Source organism: Erinaceus europaeus, chromosome 9, assembly GCF_950295315.1.
Source record: "Erinaceus europaeus chromosome 9, mEriEur2.1, whole genome shotgun sequence".
In the NCBI taxonomy this organism is placed as follows: domain Eukaryota; kingdom Metazoa; phylum Chordata; class Mammalia; order Eulipotyphla; family Erinaceidae; genus Erinaceus; species Erinaceus europaeus.
This window is the reverse complement of record NC_080170.1, coordinates 72814126-72837008: the sequence shown is the minus strand read 5'-3', so window position 1 is coordinate 72837008 and position 22883 is coordinate 72814126. Positions and strand designations below refer to the sequence as shown.

Below are 22883 nucleotides of genomic sequence, written 5' to 3'. Positions count from 1 at the left end.
CCCTGGGGTATGAGGAAACATGGGAAATGAGTGGCCTATGGGTTTCCATGCTCTAGGCCTAGCCTTGGGGGGTGAGACATCCTGGCTAGCTGCATTCTGAGCCCAAAGCACTTTCTGGTGGGTGTTTGTGGACTAGAGTCATAACATGAGTTTGGACAGAAGTTGGGGAAGGAAACACGTCAAACACACACACACACACACACACACACACACACACACACACACACACACACACACTGTGTGGCTCAGGACTTGGACAGAATAGGCAGGTAGAGCAGGCCTGGGTGGTGGTGTGCACCCTGCACGGTCCCAGCACCCAATGTGCTCTGTGTATGTGCAGGTCCAGATCCTGCAAGTGGCAGGAAGGGGATTTGAGCTTGACTCTCACAGCCCAGAATGAGCAAATAAGCAGAGTGGTCTTTCTGCAGGAATTCACCCCCCAAGAGGGCTCCCTAGCCAATACAGAGGTCTCAGCCACCCATGGTAGCTGAGTGCTTCCCCAGGCTGGGACCTGGGGCATCTGGCCTTAGGGTACACAATTGGGGGTCCCTCCAGGTAACACTGGCTCTTAAGTGACAAGGTGGTTTATTCTTCCTCTCAGGCAGCCCATGCCAAGTAAAAAAAATAACTTAGAACACATCTGTGTCCAGAGGCTGGTGTGGCTCCCCAGAGCTTCCAGAAAGTTCTGAAGCCCCTCATGGAGGGGGGCTCAGACAACTGGGCAGTGGAGCACCCCAGGCAGGTCACAGGTCAGCCCTGGTCAGCCGAAATTTCAGGTCCAGACTGCAGGTTTGGGCTAGGGTCCAAATGGTGAGTTCAGATCCCAGGCCCAGGTTCAGGGTGCCCCCTGGGGGGGGTCAGGTGCCCTGCAGTGGAGCCTCAAGCATCTCCAGCAGGAAGGTGTCGATGGGTGTGTCCCCTATGAGCTTGAAGAAGAACAGGTGCTCCAGGCACTTGAGGCCGATGGAACGCAGGGCTGGCAGGCGCAGCAGCAGCTTGGCGAACCTGTGGAGCAGGAGGAAGGGAGCCATAGAGGCCAAGGAGCTGGCTTCTGAAACCCAAGCACCAATGGGGCAGGGAGGGTCTTCAATGCAGGCAGGAAGTGACTGTGTGGGGACTCAGGCAAGGACAAAGTGCTTGCTAGATTTGGAGACACACCCTCAGCATAGTGTGGTCACAACTTTGGGTGGTGCCTATTGTGTGTGTCGGGGGAGGGGGATGTCCAAGCACAGGCATGTATGAGAGGAAGGAAAAGGACGTTAAGCCTCCTGCACTTTCCTCTGATTTCCAGCTGCCTGCTCCAGGGTCCCTGTACCCTGTGCCGCAGTGTCCACCAGGTGGCAGCACCTGACCATAGCACGGGCTGCACTGCCCCAGCCTTACTTGATGAGCCCAGGGTCGTGGGTAAAGGAGCATTCACTGACTTCACCCCTTCCCAGAAAGCATTTGGGTTTAGCAGAGGACAACCATCGCACACTACAGGCTCTGTTTGCACCGAGAAACACCTGTCATCTTGTCACCTGTCCCCAGTGTCACCCTGGAAAGTGCAACATTGCAGTTTGTAAAATCACCTCTTAGATACAAACTAACCTCAGCTGCCGCCAAACACCACCAAGCAGGGACAAAAACTGTTAAATAATCCCAAACCCTTCAAACACAGTGGCTGAATTCTTTCCAATAATGCTACAATCCTAGAATGCCAGGGGGGGTGGGTGTAGAAGCAGGCTTCAGAACACCAGCCCCCACACAATCACATCTATGTATGGCTTCCACCTTTCCCAAACTTTAAGCTGCTATTCTTTGGTGTCTCTGTGTTTGGTAGCAGGACCCCCATGGAGACTCAGGTCCTTTTGAGTGGGTTCTCTGCCTGTCAGCTTGTGTGCCCAGGTTCAACAGCAAGCTTCCACAGCTGAATAAGCCCACAAAGGCAGAACCCACAGATGGAGGGTCAGGTATATGTATTGAGAAAAAAAAAAAAAACATGGAAGCCAGTGGCAACATACCCAGTAGAGTGCACACATTACCATGTACAAGGACCTGTGTTTAAACCCCTACTCCCCACCTGCAGTGGCGGGGGGGGGGGTCATGAGAGGAGGAGCACAGCTGCAGGTACCTTTCTCTCTTCCTCTCTCCTCTACTGATTTCTATCTCTATCATCATTAAAACAAAAGAATTCTTCACATAGGCACTAAACTCTAGTAATAACTAGGGAAAGAAAAAAAGAGGTAAGAAAAGAAACCTGCATGTAAATGGATCTCTGTAGTGCAAACGCAGGTATCTGCAGCCAGCTAGGCATGCAAAGGTAGCTCAGCCTCCAAATCTACAATCAGCTGTCCCTGCTGGCTTTACTTAAACTGCAAGGAATGTCCTTATTTCCTGCCAAGGGATGCTTTATATTTATACTGATAAGAAAGAGGTCTTTGCTGTTATTTCTTATTCTCCGTGTGTGAGTGAAGGGGGGGGAGAGAGAGAGAGAGAGAGAGAAAGAGAAAGAGAGGGAGGGAGGGAGGGAGAGAGAGAGAGAGAGAGAGATCTTGTTCTGTTTTTGTTTCTTCCACAAAGACTGTTTCTGGGGCTTGGTGTCAGTATTATTCTCAGTGGTTATTTCTTATCTATCACCTATCTGTCTGTCTATCTATATCTCTTTGAGTAGAGGTGAAGGACAGAGATAGAGAGATAGAATGGCAGACATAAGGATAGGCACATTCAGCACTAATAGAAATAGCCAGGACCAGAGCCTTTTCAAAAAAAAAAAAAAAAAAAGGTTCTGTTAACACCCTGCCTGTATTTTGTGCTCAAGTCCTGCTCAGCAGTGACTTAGAGCTGGGGATGCAACAGAATTGGCCCCCAAAGGTCTAGGTTGGGTTGACCCCCAGACAGATCTGAGAAGAACTACCTCAGCCCTGGTAAGATGGGCTGAAGAATTCTCCTCAAGACTGTTGTACCCCACTGTCATGTCAGCCAGACCTGTACCTAGACCACAGCATCACCCCACAAGAAGTCACGACTTGAGTAAAGTCCCTTCTCTTCCCTGAGCCTCAGTGTTTTGGCCCCAGTTGTGGAAAATGGCCCCACATTGGTGCATTGATGAGCTCATTTTCTGGGTCCTTGGACACCTAGGGACACATGATGCCTACTGGAAACAGCTTTGAATTCTGATGTTGAACATGTTCTGGTTCTGCAGACTCAATCTTTTTCTTTTAAACATGGCACTAGAGGATTAACTGAGGGTCTCATACATGTTTGATACTACCAAGAGGCCTGTCTGGATCCTGCTTTTCCACTCCACATCCTCAAAGGGGATGAGAGAGAGAGAGAGAGAGAGAGAATACAGCAAGACATAAAGAGGGAAGAGAGACACTACAACCCTGCTCCATTACCCAGGGAGCTCCTTTTTTTTTTTTTTTTTTGCCTCCAGGCCTTCAGGGTCATTGCTGGGGCTTGGTGCCTGTACTATGAATCTACTGCTCCTGGAGGGTATTTTTTCCCTTTTGTTATTATTATTGTTGTTGTTGGATAGGACAGTGAAGACAGAGAGGGGAAGAAAAAGAGACACCTGCAGATCTGCTTCACCACTTGTGAAGTGATCCCCCTGCAGGTGGGCAACTGGGGGCTCAAAGTGCTTTGTGCCATGTGCACTTAACCTGCTATGCTACCACTCAGCCCCCAGGAGCTCCTTTTAATACTGTCAATGGTACTGAGAGAGGAGAGCACACATAGCACTACTCTACCATCCATGTTCCAGTGCTCTTAAATGGTGCTTTAGCTTGAATCCAGGACCTCCTGCATGCACTGGCTCAAGTTTGACTGAGACAGCTACCTCTTGGCCAAGCTTTTTGTGGCTTTCAATTTTAAGTTGAAGCTAAATGATATCTGGCAGCCAGAGGTTAGGGCACAGGAATTGTAGAAGTGAGGAGATCCCTGGCATCACATATAACAGAGTTGTGCACTCCCTCCTGCAATAAAAAAATCTTTTAAAAAAAAGTTCACCAATGGGGGGCTGGCAGGTGGTTCAGCTGGTAGAGCACCCAGGTTACCAAGTGTAAAGACCCCTGGCCACTACGTGGGAGCACCTGTGGGGGGGGGAAACTTCATGAACAATGAAGTGGTGCTCTCTCTTTCTCTGTATCTCTGTCTCCCTCTCTATCTCTGTATGCCACATTCTATCGAAAAAAAGGGAACCAATGGAATCATGTAGGCACTGAGCCCAGTGGTAACCTTGGTGGCAAAAAAAGAAAAGAAAAGCAATGTAGGAGACCCAGGGGTCATGTGGCACCCTAACTCCCAGTCCCAGGTGAGTAGGGCCCACCTTCACACTCACCTGCCGGGCTGGTCAGGGTACTTGTGCTTGGTGTATGCCTCCAAGGTGGCATACACCTGCTCGCGCAGACACTCTACCTCGGAGGGGTTGGACAGACCCTTGGCATCTGCAAAAGATGCTGGCTCAGTCTCTAGGTGCACCCTCAGGGATGCCACCCACAGGGAGTCCCCCGTGATGGGAGTGATTGGAAAACACACAGATCTCATTGGTTGTGCCCTCAGTTCTTCTCCCTGAACCCCTAGGTGGGTGCACCTGTCTGAGTCACTCACAGGGACCTCGTCTTCTCCTTGGCACCCCTGAATTATCCTACTAGTTGCTGCCCAATACCACCTCTGCTCCTTCTCAAAGTTTAAGGTGCAAATCCCAAGTTCTGTTTCTACCTTCCCACCCAGTTCCACTACACAGATGCAAATCCCACAGTCCAGCTGTGGTAAGGTGAGGCACAGAGCTCCAATTCCAGGACTGTACTTAGCACCCCTTTTGCTTTCACATCCCATCTTTTTTGCCAGCAAAGGTATCACTGGGGCTCAGAGCCTGCACAATGCCACCATTCTCTACACCCCTTTTTGTTATAAAGATAGGGAGAAATGAAGAGATGCAGCACAGCTTCACTGATTGAGAAGTTTCCTTCTGCTGGTGGGGACCAGAAACTGGAACCCAGGTCCTTGAGCACGATAATGTATACACTCTACCAGGGGCACCACTGTTTGGCCCAGTTGACCAGTTCTGCCATTTCCTCTGCTCCCTATGACCCCAGTTCTCTGACCAGGTCCCCTTTCTACCCAGATGTGTACGCTCCCTCCTGCACCCCCAGTGCTGCCTTCCCCTTCTGAGGCAAGTCAGAGAACTTGGGGACCCAAGTGATCACCAGGGTTGAACAGCACGATAGCCCGCAGGCAGCCCAGCTCCGACTTGTCCATCTGCATGTCCTTCATTTTGGAGACCAGCTCAGTGAGAACCCTGTTCAGGGGAAAGCAGAGGCAGGCAGTGAGCCAGTTCTGAGCAGGAGGCAGAGGGAGAGGAGCACAACCCAAACAGGCTCAAACATGTCCATCTCCCAGAGAAGCATAGGGTGTGACCAACCTTAAGGAAAGATTGGGGTTGGGGAGGCAGCATCATGGTTCTGCACCACTGTAAACCAGAACTGAGCAGGGCTCTGGTGTGCATGCATTCCTATCTATATTTCACTAAAAATAAATAAATGGTGATGGGGAGAAAACATAATGGTTCTGCAAAAGACCCTCATGCCTGAGGCTTCAAGATCCCAGGTTCAATTCCAAGCACCACCATCAGTCAGAGCTGAGCAGAGCTCTGGTAATAATTAATTAATTAATTAGTTAATCAATTAATTAAAATTTAAAGGAATGCCAGAATGTCGGGCAGGGTGGACTCCAGCCTCCTCTAGTAAATCAAGGCTGCTGGAAACCAACCAGAGGCCTCTTTAATAAGAAGCTGGCTGGGGCGTGTTATTTATGTGCTTGGTGCTCACCCATGTGAAATGAGACCTGGCTTGTGATGAAACCTCAGAGGCATCTGAGGACTGTGCCTCAGATCTAAAACCTTCTCAATCAACTATTCTTGCATACTGGAGAGGAAGGATCATCTGGTAACTCATATACCTTGCTGTGCATGAGGTTCCAGGCACCTCATGTCAACACTGTGGACAGCTCTGTGGACACCTCCACAGATGGTGGAACAGTGCTACCATGTTAGTCCTTCCCACATGAAAATGCAAAAGGATTGGGTTCAATCCCCCTGTTCAATGAAAATGCAAAAGGACTGTGTTCAATCCCCTGGTCCCCACCTTCACAATCAGTGAAGCAGTACTTCAGCTCTCTCTCTCTCTCTCTCCCTCTCCATCTCCCCCCTCCAATAAAGAAAAAGAAATGAAAAAAAAAAGATGGAAAAAATCTTCCAAGGAAGCAGTAATGGGTATGCATGACACTCTGGATTCATTCCCCCATTCTGCCAAAAAAAAAAAAAAATAAGTTAATTTAATTTAAAAGTTTAAAAAAGTTCAAGGTTTGTAGAAAACCTCAATTAGATAGTGTGATGTTTTTCCATGTGCATTATTACCCAGATTCCAGCCTGGCCCTCACCGTATTGAAGGAAGCTCAGGTCCTCTGGTTCTTCAGTCTCTCTCTCTCTCTCTCCCTCTCTCTCTCTCTCTCTCTCTCTCTCTATATATATATATATATATATATATATATATATATATATATATATCCTTTGTATCATTCTCTTGATCTGAAAGTGAAGTCCCAGAGATGACAAAAACCAAATAACTAAGATAAATGTCTATTTGCTAACTAGATTATCTTGGTCAGTACCTTTTGTGACTGAATCTTCCTTCAGCTCCATCTAAGGCAACAAATCCTTAGATGGTAGGGCCACCCTACTAGGTGGGTCTGCTCCCCACTTCCTTGAGGACCTGGTGGGGTTCCCCAGGCTCTTATAATTAGATGTTGGAGCCTCTTCCCATCCCTGCCACCAGGAAAAGCATTCCCCTCTGTCCTTACTTCTGGATTCAAGGATATGCCCTCCCTTCTCTAGAGCCCTGTAAAACTGACAGGGTCCCCCACAGCCTGGCACCCTTTGCTGGGCTCAGACCAGCACTATCACTAAGTTCTTCCTAACCTCCAGCCCATCCCTCTGGTGCACTGAGTCACCTGCTCCTAGCTTAAAGTCCACTCTACCATCTGTTGCTCCATCCTCCACCCAGGCCTGCTGCAGGTTCATGCCTAGTTGTGCACACACCAGCACAGGTGCACAACAGTTGCACACTCATATACACATAAACCCAGGATCAGGGAGCATAGGTGCACACACATAAAGAGGAGGGAGGCACCTGTCGAAGATGGAGCCAACACCAGCACTGTGGGCACTGCTGCGGTGCACATGCAGCCCTGTGGCCAGTAGGATGCCATCCTGCACAGAGACTGAGCGGTGAGAGAAGGAGGCGATGAGCAGCTCGTTCCAGCCTGAGAGGAGGAGGTAGGATGAGGGTGCTGGACACACACCTGCCCTTGCCCCCATGCACCTGTGCCCTGGCCCCCACACACCACATGCAGCCTTGAGTTGGCAGAGTACACTGCTCTGGCCTCTGGTAGCCAGCCCAGCATGGAAGGGGGCATGGTGTGAAAATGTAGCTGTCCTATCAGGTCACCTACTTGGGGGCTCTCATGGGTACTTTCAAAGTTTTCAAAATAGGGACCCAGTGGTGGCTCACCCAATAGAGCACACACATCACCAAGTGGAAGGACCTGACTTCAAGCCTCTTGTTCCCACCTGTAGGGGGAGAGTTTCACAAGTGGTGGAGTAGGGCTGCATGTGTTTCTTCTCTCCCTTTCTCTCTATCAAAAAAAAAAAAAGTGACCTCCTGGAGGAGAGGACTTATGTACAGGCACTGAGCTCTAGAAATAACCCTGATGGCATAAAAAAATGGTTTCAAAACAGCCGGATTTCACCAAGAAAACAGGCCTGGGACCCTTTACCTGCCCGAAGCAGAATGACCTGGTCTTCCAGGGTGAGATCTGAGAAGTGTGGGATGCGTTTGGCCCACTCAACCAGTGTAAAGAGCTGCTTATCCGCGGCATGGCAGATGTTGGTAACAGGGTCATTGGTCTGCAGAAGAAACACCATGGTGCTGTGAGGGATGGATCCTAGATCCTCTGATCCCTCCTCTGGCCCCGGCACCTCCCAAGCCCACATCTGAAATATGGGAGCCTGGGTGGGGGGCCATCCCAGACTACGCACCGAGTTCTCCAAGTTCATGTCATCATAGGATTCTGTCTTTGGTTCCACAGCAAGCTCAGCCTCGAGAATCCTCTCCACCGGCATGGCCTCGTGGCCACCACCACCACACTCCACCTCACTCTCTGCCCGTTCCCTGCTGCGCTGTCGCTCTTCCTGCACAGCTGTGTGGAAGGACACAAATAGATTCGAGTGCAGGCACACAAGTCCCTTCCTGAGCCTCAGTGTCCTCATTTACAACATGGGAATCAATGTGCTACTGAATCAGCACTGCTCCTCCATCCATAGAGCTCCCTGGGTGTTATTCATAATGCTGAGAGAGGAGAGACCTCTCACAGCCCTGCCCTACCATCCATGGGGGCTCCCTGGGTGATGTCCGTGGTATTGAAAAACTGTACTGGGGCTCTAACCCATGGGTCTGTGGTTGACAGGATGTATATTGCACTAGGTGAATCATCTCCTGACCCCCAACAACTTCTTGGTTCATCTTCTGCCCAGTTTATGATGCTGAGCTAAGAAATTTGCACTAAAGCTTTAATAACCTCTGACAGCTTTAGTAACCTCAGATTTAGTTATCTCTTTTCCCCTCTTCTTCCTTCCTTTATTTCTTCCTCTCCCTTCCTTCCTCCCTCATTGCTGCACAGTTCCACCATTCTCACCATCCTATTCTCACTTATTTATAGGGGTGAGAAACAAGGATAGATACAGAGGAGACAGAAAGAAGGAGAAACACTTGCAGCAGTGCTCAAGGTAAGGTATACGCTCTACTGGGTGACCCCATCACCTAGCCCTTTTTCTTCCTCCCTGTCTTCCTTCCCTCCACCATTTATTTTTCTGCTCATCTCTGGTTATCAGTTTGAAACTGGCACCTCACAGAATCTCAGTACTATCTCCCTACTCTGCTCTTTCAGTACTCGTCATACCCACTCCACCTCTGACAAGTCGCAGGCATGCAGAGGCTAAGGGACACCTCTTTGATGCCCCTCTATCAGGTTCCCAATGCCTGTTGAAGACAGTCTTCATGGAGATATGCCATCAGGGTGCCAGGAGATGGCTCATGAAGCTAAGGAAGAGAGTAGAGAGTCACTCAGGTGACATTTTGGAACCAGTACTCCTGGGGGTAGAGGTGGGGAACAAAGGCAGTGTGCTCTGGAAGGGGCTCAGTCCCCCAATCAGGTTTGCATCCAACTCTTCAGGGTCTGTGGTTTAGAAGGGGGTTGCTGTCCTCATTGTATGTGAAGCCCCCCCCCCTCTTTTGAGACCCAGAAGCTAGACATAAGAACCTACCACTGCATGCTTCATCTTTTAACTCCCAGGGTCAGAGCACATCCCCTGCACTGGAAAGACAGGCAATCCCCTGGGACAAGTTCTAGTCAAAACCAAGGACACCAGGGGTAGGATGGTGGCACACCTGGCTGAGTGCACATGTTACAATGTGCAAGAACCCAGGTTTAAGCCCCTGGTCCCCACCTGCTGGGGGAAGCTTTGCGAGTGGTGAAGCAATACCGCAGGTGTCTCTCTCTCCCTCTCTATCACCTCCTTCCCTCTCATTTTCTGGCTGTCTCTATTCAATAAAGATAATTTAAGAAAAAATTTTTTTAAAAGACCAAGGGCACCTGCTCTTGCCCCAACAGTTTCTCCTGCTGGGGAAGGCTGGAGATCCTTTGTGACTGGACCCTGAGGAGTCTTCCCCTCACCCCCCACATTCCCCTCCCATGTCCATCCTCTAAGTCCTGGTGTGCAGAAGGGGCTCACCTTCCCGCCGCATGCCCATGGCCAGGCACTTCTGGTAGCGGCAGTACTGGCAGCGGTTGCGCTGGCGTTTGTCAATCAGGCAGTCCTTGTTGTCGCGGCAGGTATAGACCAGATCCTTCCGGATGGTTCTCTTAAAAAAGCCCTTGCAGCCCTCACAGCTGTACACACCATAGTGCTTGCCTGGCCACGGGTGAGAATGCGTATTTGAGCTAGAGCTGGCCCCCTGAAGCCCACGAGCCTTGCCCTACACATTCCCCATGGAAGCTTCTAAAATCACTCCATCCAGGCAGCACTGAAGAAAATACCTGATCCGGAGTCAAGCGATGGTGTATCTGGTTCAGTGTACCCATTACCATGTACCAGACCCAGGTTCAAGCCCCCAGTCCCCATCTGTGGGTGGGGAGTGGTGGAGCAGTGCTGCAGGTATCTCTTTTACTCTCTCCCTCCCCCTTCTCTCTCAAATTTTCTCTGTCCTATAAGATAAAAAGGAGAAAATGACTACCAGGATAGGTAAGGAACCCCAGTGATATGGTGGTAAGAAAGAAAATGAAGAGAAAAGAAAAGAGGAGAAAAGAAAAGAGAGGGGGGGGGGAGAGAGAAACAAAGAAAGAGAGGAAGAGGGAAAAGAAAAGAAGGAAAAGGGAAATAGAATTTGGGATTTAAAATTTTGCTGACACTTCATCAAAGCAGCTCCATAATTTGGCTAAATTAAAAGTTCTGTTTTCAGGGGCCAGGAGGTAGCTTAGCAGGTTAAGTGCACATGGCATGAAGTGCAAGGATCGTCATAAGTACCCCAGTTCAAGCCCCTGGCTCCCCACCTGTGTGTGTGTGGGGTCACTTCACAATCAGTGAAGCAGGTCTGCAAGTGTCTATCTTTCTCCCTGTCTTCCCCTCCTCTCTCAATTTCTCTCTGTCCTATCCAAGAACAACAATAGCAATGGCAACAATAACAAGTGCAACAAAATCAGAAAAATGGGCTCCAGGAGCAATGGATTCGCAGTGCAGGCACTGAGCCCCAATGATAACCCTGGAGGGAAAAAAAAAGTTCTGTTTTTGTTGCAAACCTTAATATCCACAGTAACTTAAAAGATTTCCAAATGGGGCTAGGAAATAGCCCATGTGGCTGAGTGCACATTGTTGCAAGTGTGAAACCCCAGGTTTGAAACCTTGACACTACTCTAGAGAACCTATCGCTCTGGGGGAAGCTCCAGGGATAGTGGAACACTATCATGCTGTTGCTTCCTCTCTGCCTAGCTCCCTCTCTGAAATGAAAGCGGTAAGGAAGGCAGTCCAGAATAGCGGGGTCACATACAGAAGAGAGCACTGAAAGATTAGATGATAGGCTGATAGATTGATAGACTGATAGACACACAGACAGACAGATAATGGTTCTGTAAAAGATTTTCATGCCTGAGGCTCTGAGATCCCAGAAACCAGAGCTCTAGCTTTCTCCCTTCTCCCTCTCCTTCTCCCTCTCCCTCTCTCTCTCTCTCTCTGTGTGTGTATGAGAGAGATTAAAATTACATAGATGAAATATTTAGAACAAAAGCATAAATAACTGTGATTCTATCATTATTGGTGTATTTGTTTGCCACTAGGGCTAGTGCTGAGGTTCTTTTCACAATTCCTTTCCCAGTGGTGTTTTTTTTAAGAGAGAGAGAATGTGAGAGACTAGGAGAAACAGAGAGAGAGAGAGAGAGACACCTCCAGCACCTGCTGAACTGCCCCCTGCAGGTAATCCCATGTGGCAGCCAGGAGTTTAAACCCAGGTCCATTCATGTGTACGCACTCTAGTGGGAAAATCCACCCAAAACTCGAATCTACTGACAGGAACATGAAAAGCTGGTCTTGCTTGAGGAGATCTTTTTGAGCTTTCTTCTGAGCCCGCCCCCCTTTCTGGATTCTACTCTGAAATCATATTTTTGAAGTGCTAGAAAGGGCTACTTGCCTTCTAGCTACAGCCCCATCCACACACAAAAACAACACAGAAGGGGTGCTGAGATGAAGTCTAAAGATTTCATGCCTCAATAAAATCCATAGTGGCAGCAGTGCCAGCACCAGCAGTGAACCACCAAAAGGAGTTCCCAGCTCTCCTGGAGAAACTAAATGCTCAGATATATGGGGGGGGGGGATCGGAAAACCCCTTCTCTCACTGTCCCAAACATCAGGCATGCCAGACACCAGCTCTGTACCCACCTGAGGACCTGTCCCCACAGATGGCACAGATATGCTTGACCAGAGAGCTAGGGCTGGCTGATGGGTAGCTCATGCCCCCCACTCCAGGCAGGCCTGGCAAGGGCTTGATGTCCTCAGAGATGCCGGCATTGAGCTGTGATATAGGGAGACAAGACCTTGAAAACACAGAGTTAAGATAATTCACCCAGACACTGCACTGATTTACCATGTGCTCGACCCAGATTTCTCTCTGTCTCTATGCAATAAATAAAATATTTTAAATACAACTTTATTTTCATTTATGTTTTTTTTTTTTTTATGTTTTTCCTCATTTGTTTTTGGCTACAAGTGTTACCTCTGGTACTTGGTGCCTGCACAACTCTACTAATCCTTGTGGTCATCTTTTTCTTTTCTTTTCATGTTTCTTTTTATTATTTGTTCTAGATAGATAGTGAGAGACAGAGAGAGGGAGAGAGAGAGGCAGAAAGAGAAGGAGAGGAGTCAGGCAGTGGTGCAAGTGAATGCACATTTTACCATGTGAAAGGATCTGGGTTCTAGTCCCCAGTCCTATGTCCTAGACAATAAAATTTTTCTTTCTGTCTTATCAAATGAAATAAAAGGGGGGGCTTGATTGTTAAAAAGAGAGAAAGAAAATGAGAGACACCTGCAGTACCACTCCACCCCTTGTGAAGTTTCCCCCATACAAGTGCTCCCATGAGGTGGCCTGGGGTTCGAACCCAAACCCACATACATGGTAATATGTGCATTTGATTGGGTGAGCCAACTTCTGGCCTTATTCATTTTTTTTTTCTACCAGGGTTATCACTGGAGTTCAGTGACTGCACAAAGAATCAACTGCTCCAAGTGGCCTTATTTTTTTGTCTGTTTGTTTTCTTACTTGCTAGGATAGAGAGAAACTGATAGAGGAGAAGACAGGAGAGACACATGAGCACTGCTTCACTACTTGTGAAGCTTTCCCCCCAGCAGGTGAGGACTGAGGGTTTAAATCCAGATTCCTGGGCATGGCAATGTGTGCACTCAACTGGGTACACCACTGACCAGCCCATTTATTTGTTTAATTAATTTAATACTTGATTAATAGTAGTAACCATAATCTAGTTTCTTTACTCTTTCTTTCTTTTTTGTTTGTATGTTTGTTTTGTTTTGCTTTGTTTTTGTTTAGCAGAGCACAGCTCAGTCCTGGCTTATGGTGGTGCTAGGGATTGAATGTGGGACCTTTGGTACCTTGGACATGAACATGTTTATTGCATAATTATTATGCTGTCTCTTATCCTTTTTCTCATTCACTCATTTTCTTCCCTGACCTCTCTACCTTCCCCCTTTCTTTTCCTCCCATTCTTCCTCTTCTTCTTCTTCTTCTCCTTCTTCTTCCTCTTCTTCTTCTTCTTCTTCTTCTCTTTCTCCTCCTCCTCTTCCTCCTCCTCCTCTTCCTCTTCCTCCTCCTCCTCCTCCTCCTCCTTCTTCTTCTTTTCTCTCTCTTTCTCTACATATATATATATATATATTCTCTCTCTACATATATATATATATATATTCTTTCTGCTTGGTTGACTAGGTCAATCACTTTTATTTTATTTATTGTACTGAGACAGAGAAATTGCAAAGGGAGGGAGATATAGACAGGATGAAAGAAAGGGAGAGACACCTGCAGCCCTATTTCACTGGTCATGAAGATTTCCCCCTGCAGGTGGGGACTGGGGACTTGAACCCAGGTCCTGGTGCATGGTGACATGTATTCTCAACTGGGAGTGAGAATATATCTATATCTATATCTATATCTATATCTATATCTATATCTATATCTATATCTATATCTATATCTATATCTATCTATATCTATCTATCTATATATATATATATTGAGAGAGAGAGAAAGGGGAAAAGCCACCACAGCACTGCCCCACCCCCATCCACCACTGGGTGCCCTCCATGGTGCTCCCATGCCATCCGTCTGAGGATCTGATCTTTCTTCCTGTGTTCCAAGGGGCATGAGAAGATCTGGTGACATGATGAACTGAGCCCTGATGAGTTATTGTGTCCTGGAGAGTGAGGGTGTTCAGTCTTGGGCCACACACACCCTGCCCCCAGCATACAAGGTTGCTCACAATCCCATGGGTGGGAGAGGAAGATGGGGGAGGAGGTGGTGGAGGAAAGAGGTGGGGGAGGTGGAGGAGGAGGAGGAGCAGGAGCAGAAGAAAGAGAAGGGACACCTACCTGCAAGCTGGGTGGTGCCCCTAGGTGGAGGCTCCCAGCCAATGTCCCGGAGGTGGGACCCATGGCAGACGTAATGATGCGGTAAGGAGAGGCCAGGGCACTGAGGGGGGTCCCCATTGAGCTCAGGGTCCGTGGGGCATTCCCTGGGGTGTCACTGTAGGCTGAGTGGCAATCCATGGGCTTCCCCGAGGATAAAGCAGTCGATGGGCTCAGGGACATGGTGCCTGAGTGGCTGGGGGAGCCTGTAAGGACAGTCAGGATTCAGGGCTGTGGTGAGGGGCACTGTCTCTGCTTCTGTCCCTTGGCATACCTGCCAACTCGGGGTACCTGCCTACATCTAGAAAAAGAAGAGACAAAGTGGGGTGGGGCAGACATCCCCACTGGTGAGCTAGCTCTCAGCTACTCAGCCTGGGTCACAGTTCTAAGGGTACAGGCCACCAGAGACCTGCCTCAAGGTGCCCAAGACAGGCCAGCTCTAACATTACTCACTTGGTCTCCTTCCCTTTTCCAGCACAGAGCTCCAGAATCCCTCAGAATGTTCTATAAAAACACTCAGAGCAGCCCAGGAGGTAGCATAATAGCATTGAACTCTCAGGCTCAAGGTCCTCAACATAACATGTCAGAGTAATGCTCTGGTTCTCTTTGCCACTCTCTCATTCTCATTAATAAATGAACAAGACTTAAAAAAAATACATCAAGAAAGAAAGAGAGAAAGAAACAAAGGGAGGAAGGAAAGAAGGGAGGAAGGAAGGAAGGAAGGAAGGAAGGAAGGAGGGAAAGAAGGAAGGGAGGGAGGAAGAGAAAGAAAAGTAGGCTAGGCAGTAGCACTCCCAGTTGAGAATACATGTCACCATGCACCAGGACCTGGGTTCAAGTCCCCAGTCCCCACCTACAGGGGGAAATCTTCATGACCAGTGAAATAGGGCTGCAGGTGTCTCTCCCTTTCTTTCATCCTGTCTATATCTCCTTCCCTTTGCAATTTCTCTGTCTCAGTACAGTAAATAAAATAAAAGTGATTGACCTAGTCAACCAAGAAGAAAGAAAAAGAGGAGGTAGAAGAGGGGAAGAAGAGAAAGAAACAGAAGAAGGAAGAAGGTGGAGTTTAGCATCAGGGACTCAGCTACATCCTCCATCATCTGGAACATGGCTATTTACCCTTCGAGGCCTAAGTTGTGTCACCCCCCTCTGTGAAGCCTTTGATGTTACTGGTCTGGCTTGATGATTTTTGCTGTGCTGATTCAAATAGTGGCACCTCTGTCTACATCCATGTGGTGGGGGTGGGAAAGCAGTTCCCTCCCTGTGTCCCCTGTCCCTGGTGTGACACTAGGCAGGACCCAGGTTAGAGGACAGGGAGCTCTGTGTGAATTGTCATGGACAGCACCCCAACCCCGAGGCACAAAGGCACTCAATTTTAAAGATGTCTAGAACTGAATGTCCAATTGAAAGAGTATAGCCCAAGAGCCCCAGCCTGAGGATCCCCAAATCTCTCCAACCTGGAAAGAATGTTGTTAGATAAGCTGTTCCCTGACCCTGAAAGGCAGTGATGCTTAAAGAGGTAAAATATACTCCTGGAGTTTGCTTCCAAGATGGTAAGTGATGGGGATGTTCAGAGCCAGCTCTGATATCCCCTAGCGTGATAGCAATCCCCTACACACACACACACACACACACACACACACACACACACACACCTCTAAGCCCCTCTACAGAAAGTCCACTTGCATTCTGCATCACTCCACAAACAGACCAAAAAGGCCCAACAACTATGCCTTCAATTTCTCTCTTGGGAGACTCTCAGATCAACCCATGCCACTTCATTTCTATGTCCTCAGGGAAAGGCCTGACACTAACCCAGGACTGGGTACCCATAGGAACATGAGGATTCCCACATCCACCAACTGAGGAGTGCCACCAGCTAGGGCCCAACCCACCTTCCCAGTAGCATGCATGCATTTTTTTCCATAATGATAATCTCTTGCTGATTGCTTTTTTTTATTTTTTAAGATAAGAGGTAGAGAGATAGAGGATGAGGAGAAGAAGGAGAGGAGGAGGAGGAGGGAGACCCTCTACAGCACTGGAACTTTCTTCATTGGGGGCTGGGCTCAAACATGGGTCATGCAGGGCAAAGCAGAACTATCCAGGTGAGCTATTATGTCAGCCCTGCCAGTTGCTTTTAGAGTCTTTCTGTTCAAAACAAATAGATGGATTTTCCATTTGGGTGTGAAAGAATTTTCCTAAAAGCAGCTGATTAAATTTCAGTGGTGTGGGGGAGGAAGAAAGTTAACCTATATAAAAGAAAAAAAAAAGAAAGAAAAGAAAGTTAATTTAGAGGACAGTTTTCTCAAAAAGGCACTACTTGATCAGTAGATCTTGACAATCATGGTATGCAAAGAAATTGTGTACCCCTCCTACCTTATGCTTTTGTTCACTAATCCTTTCTTAAATAAAAAATTTAAAAAAAAAAAAAACACTGGCCTGGGGCCAGCAAGATAGCTCACTTGGATAGTCTACTGCTTTGCCATGAACACAACCCAAGATCCAGCCAGGCCCCCACCGCACTGCAGGAAGCATCTGGGTTGTGGTCTCTTTCACTTTCTCTACACCTCTATCTAAAAAAAATAAAATAAAATAAGAAAAGAGAGAAATCAATGTTCCTGATGTATATCAAAATCCAGATCTCTCAGTTTTGTGTGTGTGTGTGTGTGTGTGTGTGTGTGTGTGTGTGTGTGTGTATTTTACAGGCAGCCAGTGGTGTTGCTGCTTCTCCTTAGTGGTGCAGGGATGAGAAGTGCTGCCACTCCAGCACATCTCTTAGGGAAAGACTGAAGCTTTCCCTGAATTCTGGGGTAAAAGCCAGTGTCTGCCCTAGGAAGGCAGCAGGGCTGCAGGTGGCTGTTTCTAAGAGAAAGGATGCCCCACTTTGCAGAGATCTCTGCATGCACCCCCTCTGCTCCTTGCCCAGCCCTGCCTCCTCCTTGCCTCTGAGGAAAGGGAAGGAATCTCAGAGCACTGAGATACTAGGCTGGACTCCCTACTCTTGGAGACACTCACCCACCTACCCACAGGGGCTGCCACCTGAAGGCACTTCAACCCTTTAAAGCCACCCCTCCAGCTGAACCAACATGTAGCAGGCTCAACATGCTCAAAATCCTTTCATATCCTTGGTCCTGTAAGTTTAACGCTGGCCCAAAATGCAAAACTGGGGAAAGGGACAGAGGAGCAAAGCACTTGCCCAAGGGAGCAGGGCCAATGGATAGCATAGGTGGCACCTGAATCTATGTGAAACTTGCAAGTGTGAACACTTTCCGTTTTTTTTTTTTCTCTTTCACCACTCCTGGATAACTTTTTCAGATAAAGACAGAGACAGGAAGAAAGAGCAGAGACAAAGAGAGAGAATAAAAGAGACTACAGCACCAAAGTCTCTTACAACACAGTGGAGGCTGGGTTAGAACCTGGGACAAGCACATGGCAAAGCAACACACTATCCAGGGAAGCTATTTTACCTGCCCACAGGATGGATTCTATTCCGGACTCACTCACTCAGCATGACTCTATTCCTGTGAACTCTGATAGGATATTCCAATTTGCATGACTTACATTTGAATAGCTCTGTGTTCAAGTTGTGTTTTTTTTTTTTTTTAACTTAATTTAATAAGTACTGCTCAGCTCTGGATTCAGGTGATTCTAGAAAACTGCAGAGCCCCCACAATATGGAAATCTACTTCATCAAAGTATCTGAGAGTGAACTTGTGTTGGGAGGTTTTTCTTAATGGTGTAAACCTCCTTCTGGATTCTAATGCTGATGCTTAAATGTATCTGCTTGTTCACACTGGTGCAAGTACATAGTGTTATTTTTATTTGTGTATTTAATCATGAGAGCAAGACTACATGTGATGTGGGGATCAAACTCAGGACCTGATACTTAAAGAGATCAGTGCCTTTTACTGCACCTCCTCCCAGGCTACTAACTTGTTTTTCTTCTTTAAAAATAATTTATTTGCTTATTATTAAATGTATACTTTGGGGGCCAGGTGGTGGCACACGTGATTAAGAGTTCACATAACAGTGCACAAGGACTCAGGTTCAAGCCCCTGGTCCCTACCTGCAGGGGGAAAGCTTCATGAGTAGTGAAGCAGGGCTGCAGATGTCTCTCTCCTTCCTCTCAATTTTTCACTGTCTCTATTCAATAATAAATAAATAAATAAAATATTAAGTTTATAGTTTGTCAGGATGGGGGTATGGATCAACCTGCCATATCCAACAGAGAAGCAATTACAGATGCTAGACCTTCTACCTTCTGTACTCCATTAAGAATTTTGGTCCAATCTTCCAAAAGGGGAGAAATGTTAGGGGAAGAGGGCTCTGAACTTCAATTCCATCAGGACCCTGAGAGAGAAGAGGAAAAACAAAGGGGGTGGGGAGACACTCAGATGTAGTAGGTGTGACTTAGGAAGAGATGGCAGGACTACAGACAAAGTGGGTAAATATATAAATATAGATAGATAGTTATAGAAATGAGGACATCAGTCAACAATATTTATACACCTTTCCCATATTTGGGAGCTACTCTTCCCTGATCCAGCTTTCTGGTCCTTTTTCCAGCCATGACATCATCTCCCCAGACAATAACTTGGATCCACCTGAATATCAGATGTCAGGCTCAGAAAAAAAAAAAAAGTATAGTCATAGACCCTTTGGAATGTAATTAAAATAGGCCTACTAACTACAAAACGGAGACCCCAAAATCTTCATCTACACTATTCCAGCCTTTAGGTTCATGATTAGTCAACAATTTGTTTGGTTTTATATGTTAACTCTTCTTTCATTGCCTCTTCTCAGTCTTCTTTCCATATTCTTAGAGACAGAGGCATGTGGATATGGCATCCTGGTGGTGGGAATTGTGTGGAGTTGTACCCCTCTTATGCTATGGTTTTTGTCAGTGTTTCCTTTTTATAAATAAAATTTTAAAAATAAATAAATAAAATTAAAATAAAATAATGAATAAAAAAGAAATGAGGACATCAGACTGGTGAGAAAGCTGTGGAATTATACCCTTGTTATCTTATAATTTTGTAAATCAATATTAAATCATTAATAAAATTTTAATTTAGGGAGTCCGGCGGTAGCACAGAGGGTTAAGCGCACATGGCACAAAGTGCAAGGACCAGCATAAGGATCCTGGTTTGAGCCCCGGCTCCCCACCTGTAGGGGAGTCGCTTCACAGTAGTGAAGCAGGTTTGTAAGTGTCTATCTTTCTCTCCCCCTCTCTGTCATCCCCTCCTCTCTCCATTTCTCTCTGTCCTATCCAACAACGATGGCATCAAGAACAACAATAATAACTACAACAATAAAACAACAGGGCAACAAAAGGGAAAATAAGTAAATATAAAATTTTTTAATTTATAGTTTATTATTGTTAGTTATTTATTGTCTTATTATAAAAGGGGGAAAGAGAATCAGAACATCACTCTGACATAAAATGCTGGGATCAAACTTGAGACTTTATGCTTGAAAGTTCAATACTTTATCTACTGCACTACATCCTGGGCCACTAGCTTGCTCTTTTTATTAAAAAATAATAATAATTTCTTTTAAAACTTAATTTAATGATTTATGAGAAAGAGAAAACACAAATCAGAACATCCCTCTGATACATCAATGCTGGAAATCAAACTCTGGACCTCATTGCTAAAACTACAATGCTTTGTTCACATTTCTCTCTCTCCAATTCTCCTTGTCTTCTACTTTCCTTTTCTGCCTCTGTCTCTGTCTCTAAGAATAAGGAAAGGAGTAAGAGACTGAGAAGAGGCACTGAATCTACGTCCTTGTTTTTTCACTCATTTGATAAATGACTTGGGGCAAAAGATTTAACCTGTCTGAGTGTTTATCATCCCATCCTCAGTAGTGAGAGAATTACTTGTGGCAAGGAGCAAATAAGCAACTCCAGAGCAAAGTCCACATATTTGGCACTTAATGAAAGTCTGCATCTTGGGGACTGACAGGTGCTACACCTGGTTAAGTGCATACATTACAGTGTGCAAGGATCCAAGTTCAAGCCTCTGGTCCCCACCTGCAGGGGGAAAGCTTCATAAGCAGTGAAACAGTGATTCTCTATCCCTCCCCTCTCAATTTCTCTCTGCCTCTATTCAATAAATAAATAAATAAATAAATAAATAAATAAAATCTGCACCTTTTCTGTGGCCCAGGAGGCGGATAAAGCACTGGACTCTCAAGTATGAGGTACCTAGTTTGACTTCCAGTATCTCATGTTACAGAGTGATGTCTTAACTCTTTCTCATTTTCCCCTTTATTATTAAAAGATTAATTACAAATCAACAACATATTATAGATTTCAATAAAAAATAAATGATTTTTAAAGGAGAAGAAAAGCAAGTTAGTGGCCCAGGAGATAGTGCAATCAATAAAGCTGTGAACTGTCAAGAATGAGTTCCTGAGTTTGATCCACACCACATGTGCCAAGGTGATACTCTGCTTCTCTCTCTCTTTCGTTCATCACTACATAAAGTAAATTAAAAAAAATACTGGCACATAGATGTTCCACCACATCCAAAGCCACAATCCACTGGCTCCTGTCACCTGCCCAGCTCCAATAACTTGAAGTGACAGTCGGTTCCATTCCGGGGGCTCCCCAGCCTGACCACCACAAGACTCAGGGGGAAAAAAGGTCTCAAGACTCTCAGATAAGTGAGCCAGGCCCCAGCTGGCACCTCCTGTGAAGACCCAGATACTCTGTGTGCCACCCCCTTAGCAGCCCACTCAGCATGCACCTCCCTCCATGCCTGGAATGAATGGGCAGTCTGTGGCACTGAGGGCAGGCAAGCAGAGACATAGGGACCTCTGGGTTCTCAAGCTTCCAGCAGAATTTCGGCTTTGTCTGGCCACTAGCTGGGGGCCAATACTCCTCTGGGAGCTCCCAGGAACCCAGCTGACAAGTTAGAACCCAGGAATCAGCTGTCACTTCCATTTTCTCCAGGCTGGCAGCTGAGCCTACCCACACCCCCTTCAAGGAGTTTGCCAGGGGAAGTGGGGCCATCCCAAATCTGACTTCAAGAAGCCTTTCTGGCCGGCCAACCCTGACCCCCAGGGAAAGCAACCCCCCATCCCAATCAGGAGCTCGATTGGGCACATACGCTATTGGCAAATCAAAAACGAAAAGAGCCAGCTGGCAAAGAAAAAAAACACTGCCTTTGCAAAAAGTCCTTGAGGGTTGAAGACTTGAAACTCTCATCTTGAACCCTTCCTGCTGGCCACGCAGACCCAGTCTTTTCTGTGCCTCCTTAAAAACTGGCTAACCAGCGACTGGTAGTAATTTCCACAGAACTCCTCCACTCTGCACACCCACACAAACATGCCAGACTTGAAACAAAGCTCTATCTGTCTCAGTTTTTTTTTTCTTCTCACGCTCATCCTGGATCTGCTCATTTAATGGTGCGCTATGCTATGCAAGCCTCTGAGCACCTTTGCATGCCACCCCGTACCTTCCATGCACACACACATGCAGAAGTGCACATGCACATGGACCCCTCCAGTTCTGAGCACCCAACATCCCCAGAGTTCCCCCTCATGCTTCAAGTCCCTGAAGATAGTCTTCCCAAATCCCCAGGAACTCTAAGTGCAGGACTTACCGCTGAAGCTGGAGGGAAACTTCATCAAGTGAGAGTAATTTCCATACATGTCGCTGCAGGTCCCGTGCTCAGTGTTCCCGCCAGGCCAGCTAGGGCTCCGGGTGTCCCGCCGCCTGGGCTGGGGCGCTCAGGGCTCCCGGGCACGGCCCCCGCCCCTGGCCCCCAGTTAGCCCCCGCCCTCCGGGATCAGCCGGATCTGCCTGCCCAGCAGCGCGCCGGGAGCCGCAGCTGCGCCTGCCAATCACTGTCGCAGCCTGCAGGGCAGACAGCTGCTAAGGTCGCCTAGCGAGTGCGGGCGGGCGACTCCAGCCGGCCTGCCCTCCGAGTCCCGGCGTAGTGGACACAAGGCCTCGGGAGCCAGTCTAGGCGGCCTGACCGCCCAGCAGGTCTAGACGGCGGCGAGGCGGGGCGGGGCGGCAGGGGAAAGAGGACAGGAATCAATAATCAATACACCGGGCTGGATGGAAACCCAGTCCCGCTGGAGGGGTCCCAACTGAGAAAGAAGGGGCGGGGCAGAGAGATCAGATCAGATTCCACCCCCAGCCGAGTTAACCTCCCAATAAAGCAGCGCTCAGATTTAGGCGGGGTACCACTCAAAAGGTTCCACTTGGCACCCACTATGGAGAGAGGAAACTGACAACCCCCCCCCCCCCCCGCCCCATCAGAGCTGAAGCTACCTTCTGACGCTCAGCTCTGCCACAGCTTTCCTGTGGCTCCCTCCCTTCGCACAAGGGTTGCTCACTGCCAACCCCACCCAGCGGACATCACCTTCCACCAAGAAGCTTTCTTTCAATAAGGAACTGACATCTGCTCCTCCCCCACAGCGTCTGCCCTCTGGAGCTAAGCTGTATGGGGATGGGGGGGGGGGTCACAGAGGGGAAGCCTACAGGGGTCTTTTGCAAATCCAGAAACCCTTCTCCCTGGATAGTCTGGTGGCCTCTTTCCTGCCCACGTGCTGAACCTAAGAGGGGCTTCTCCTGGTGCTGTGTGGCTTATAA

At 47.6% G+C, this 22883-nt stretch overlaps 1 protein-coding gene across 3 annotated transcripts; it reads right to left on the bottom strand.

The window, feature by feature from the left end:
• Positions 1-566: 566 nt before the first annotated feature.
• On the bottom strand, positions 567-22403 carry RXRG (retinoid X receptor gamma). 3 transcript variants are annotated; one of them, XM_007535278.3, is made up of 10 exons: positions 21886-22352; positions 14240-14481; positions 12026-12158; positions 9830-10009; positions 8078-8238; positions 7816-7945; positions 7170-7302; positions 5190-5281; positions 4322-4427; positions 567-1005 (listed from the first exon to the last, which is right to left on the bottom strand). In XM_007535278.3, the coding sequence occupies exons 1-10, from the start codon at positions 21932-21934 to the stop codon at positions 858-860; spliced, it is 1374 nt and encodes a 457-aa protein (XP_007535340.1). In that variant the 5' UTR covers positions 21935-22352; the 3' UTR covers positions 567-857. The 3 variants fall into 3 exon arrangements, with proteins under 3 accessions (XP_007535340.1, XP_060054174.1, XP_060054175.1); XM_060198191.1 differs by lacking the exon at positions 9830-10009 and having other exon boundaries at positions 21886-22354; XM_060198192.1 differs by lacking the exons at positions 5190-5281; positions 7170-7302 and having other exon boundaries at positions 21886-22403.
• Between the last annotated feature and the right edge of the window lie 480 nt (positions 22404-22883).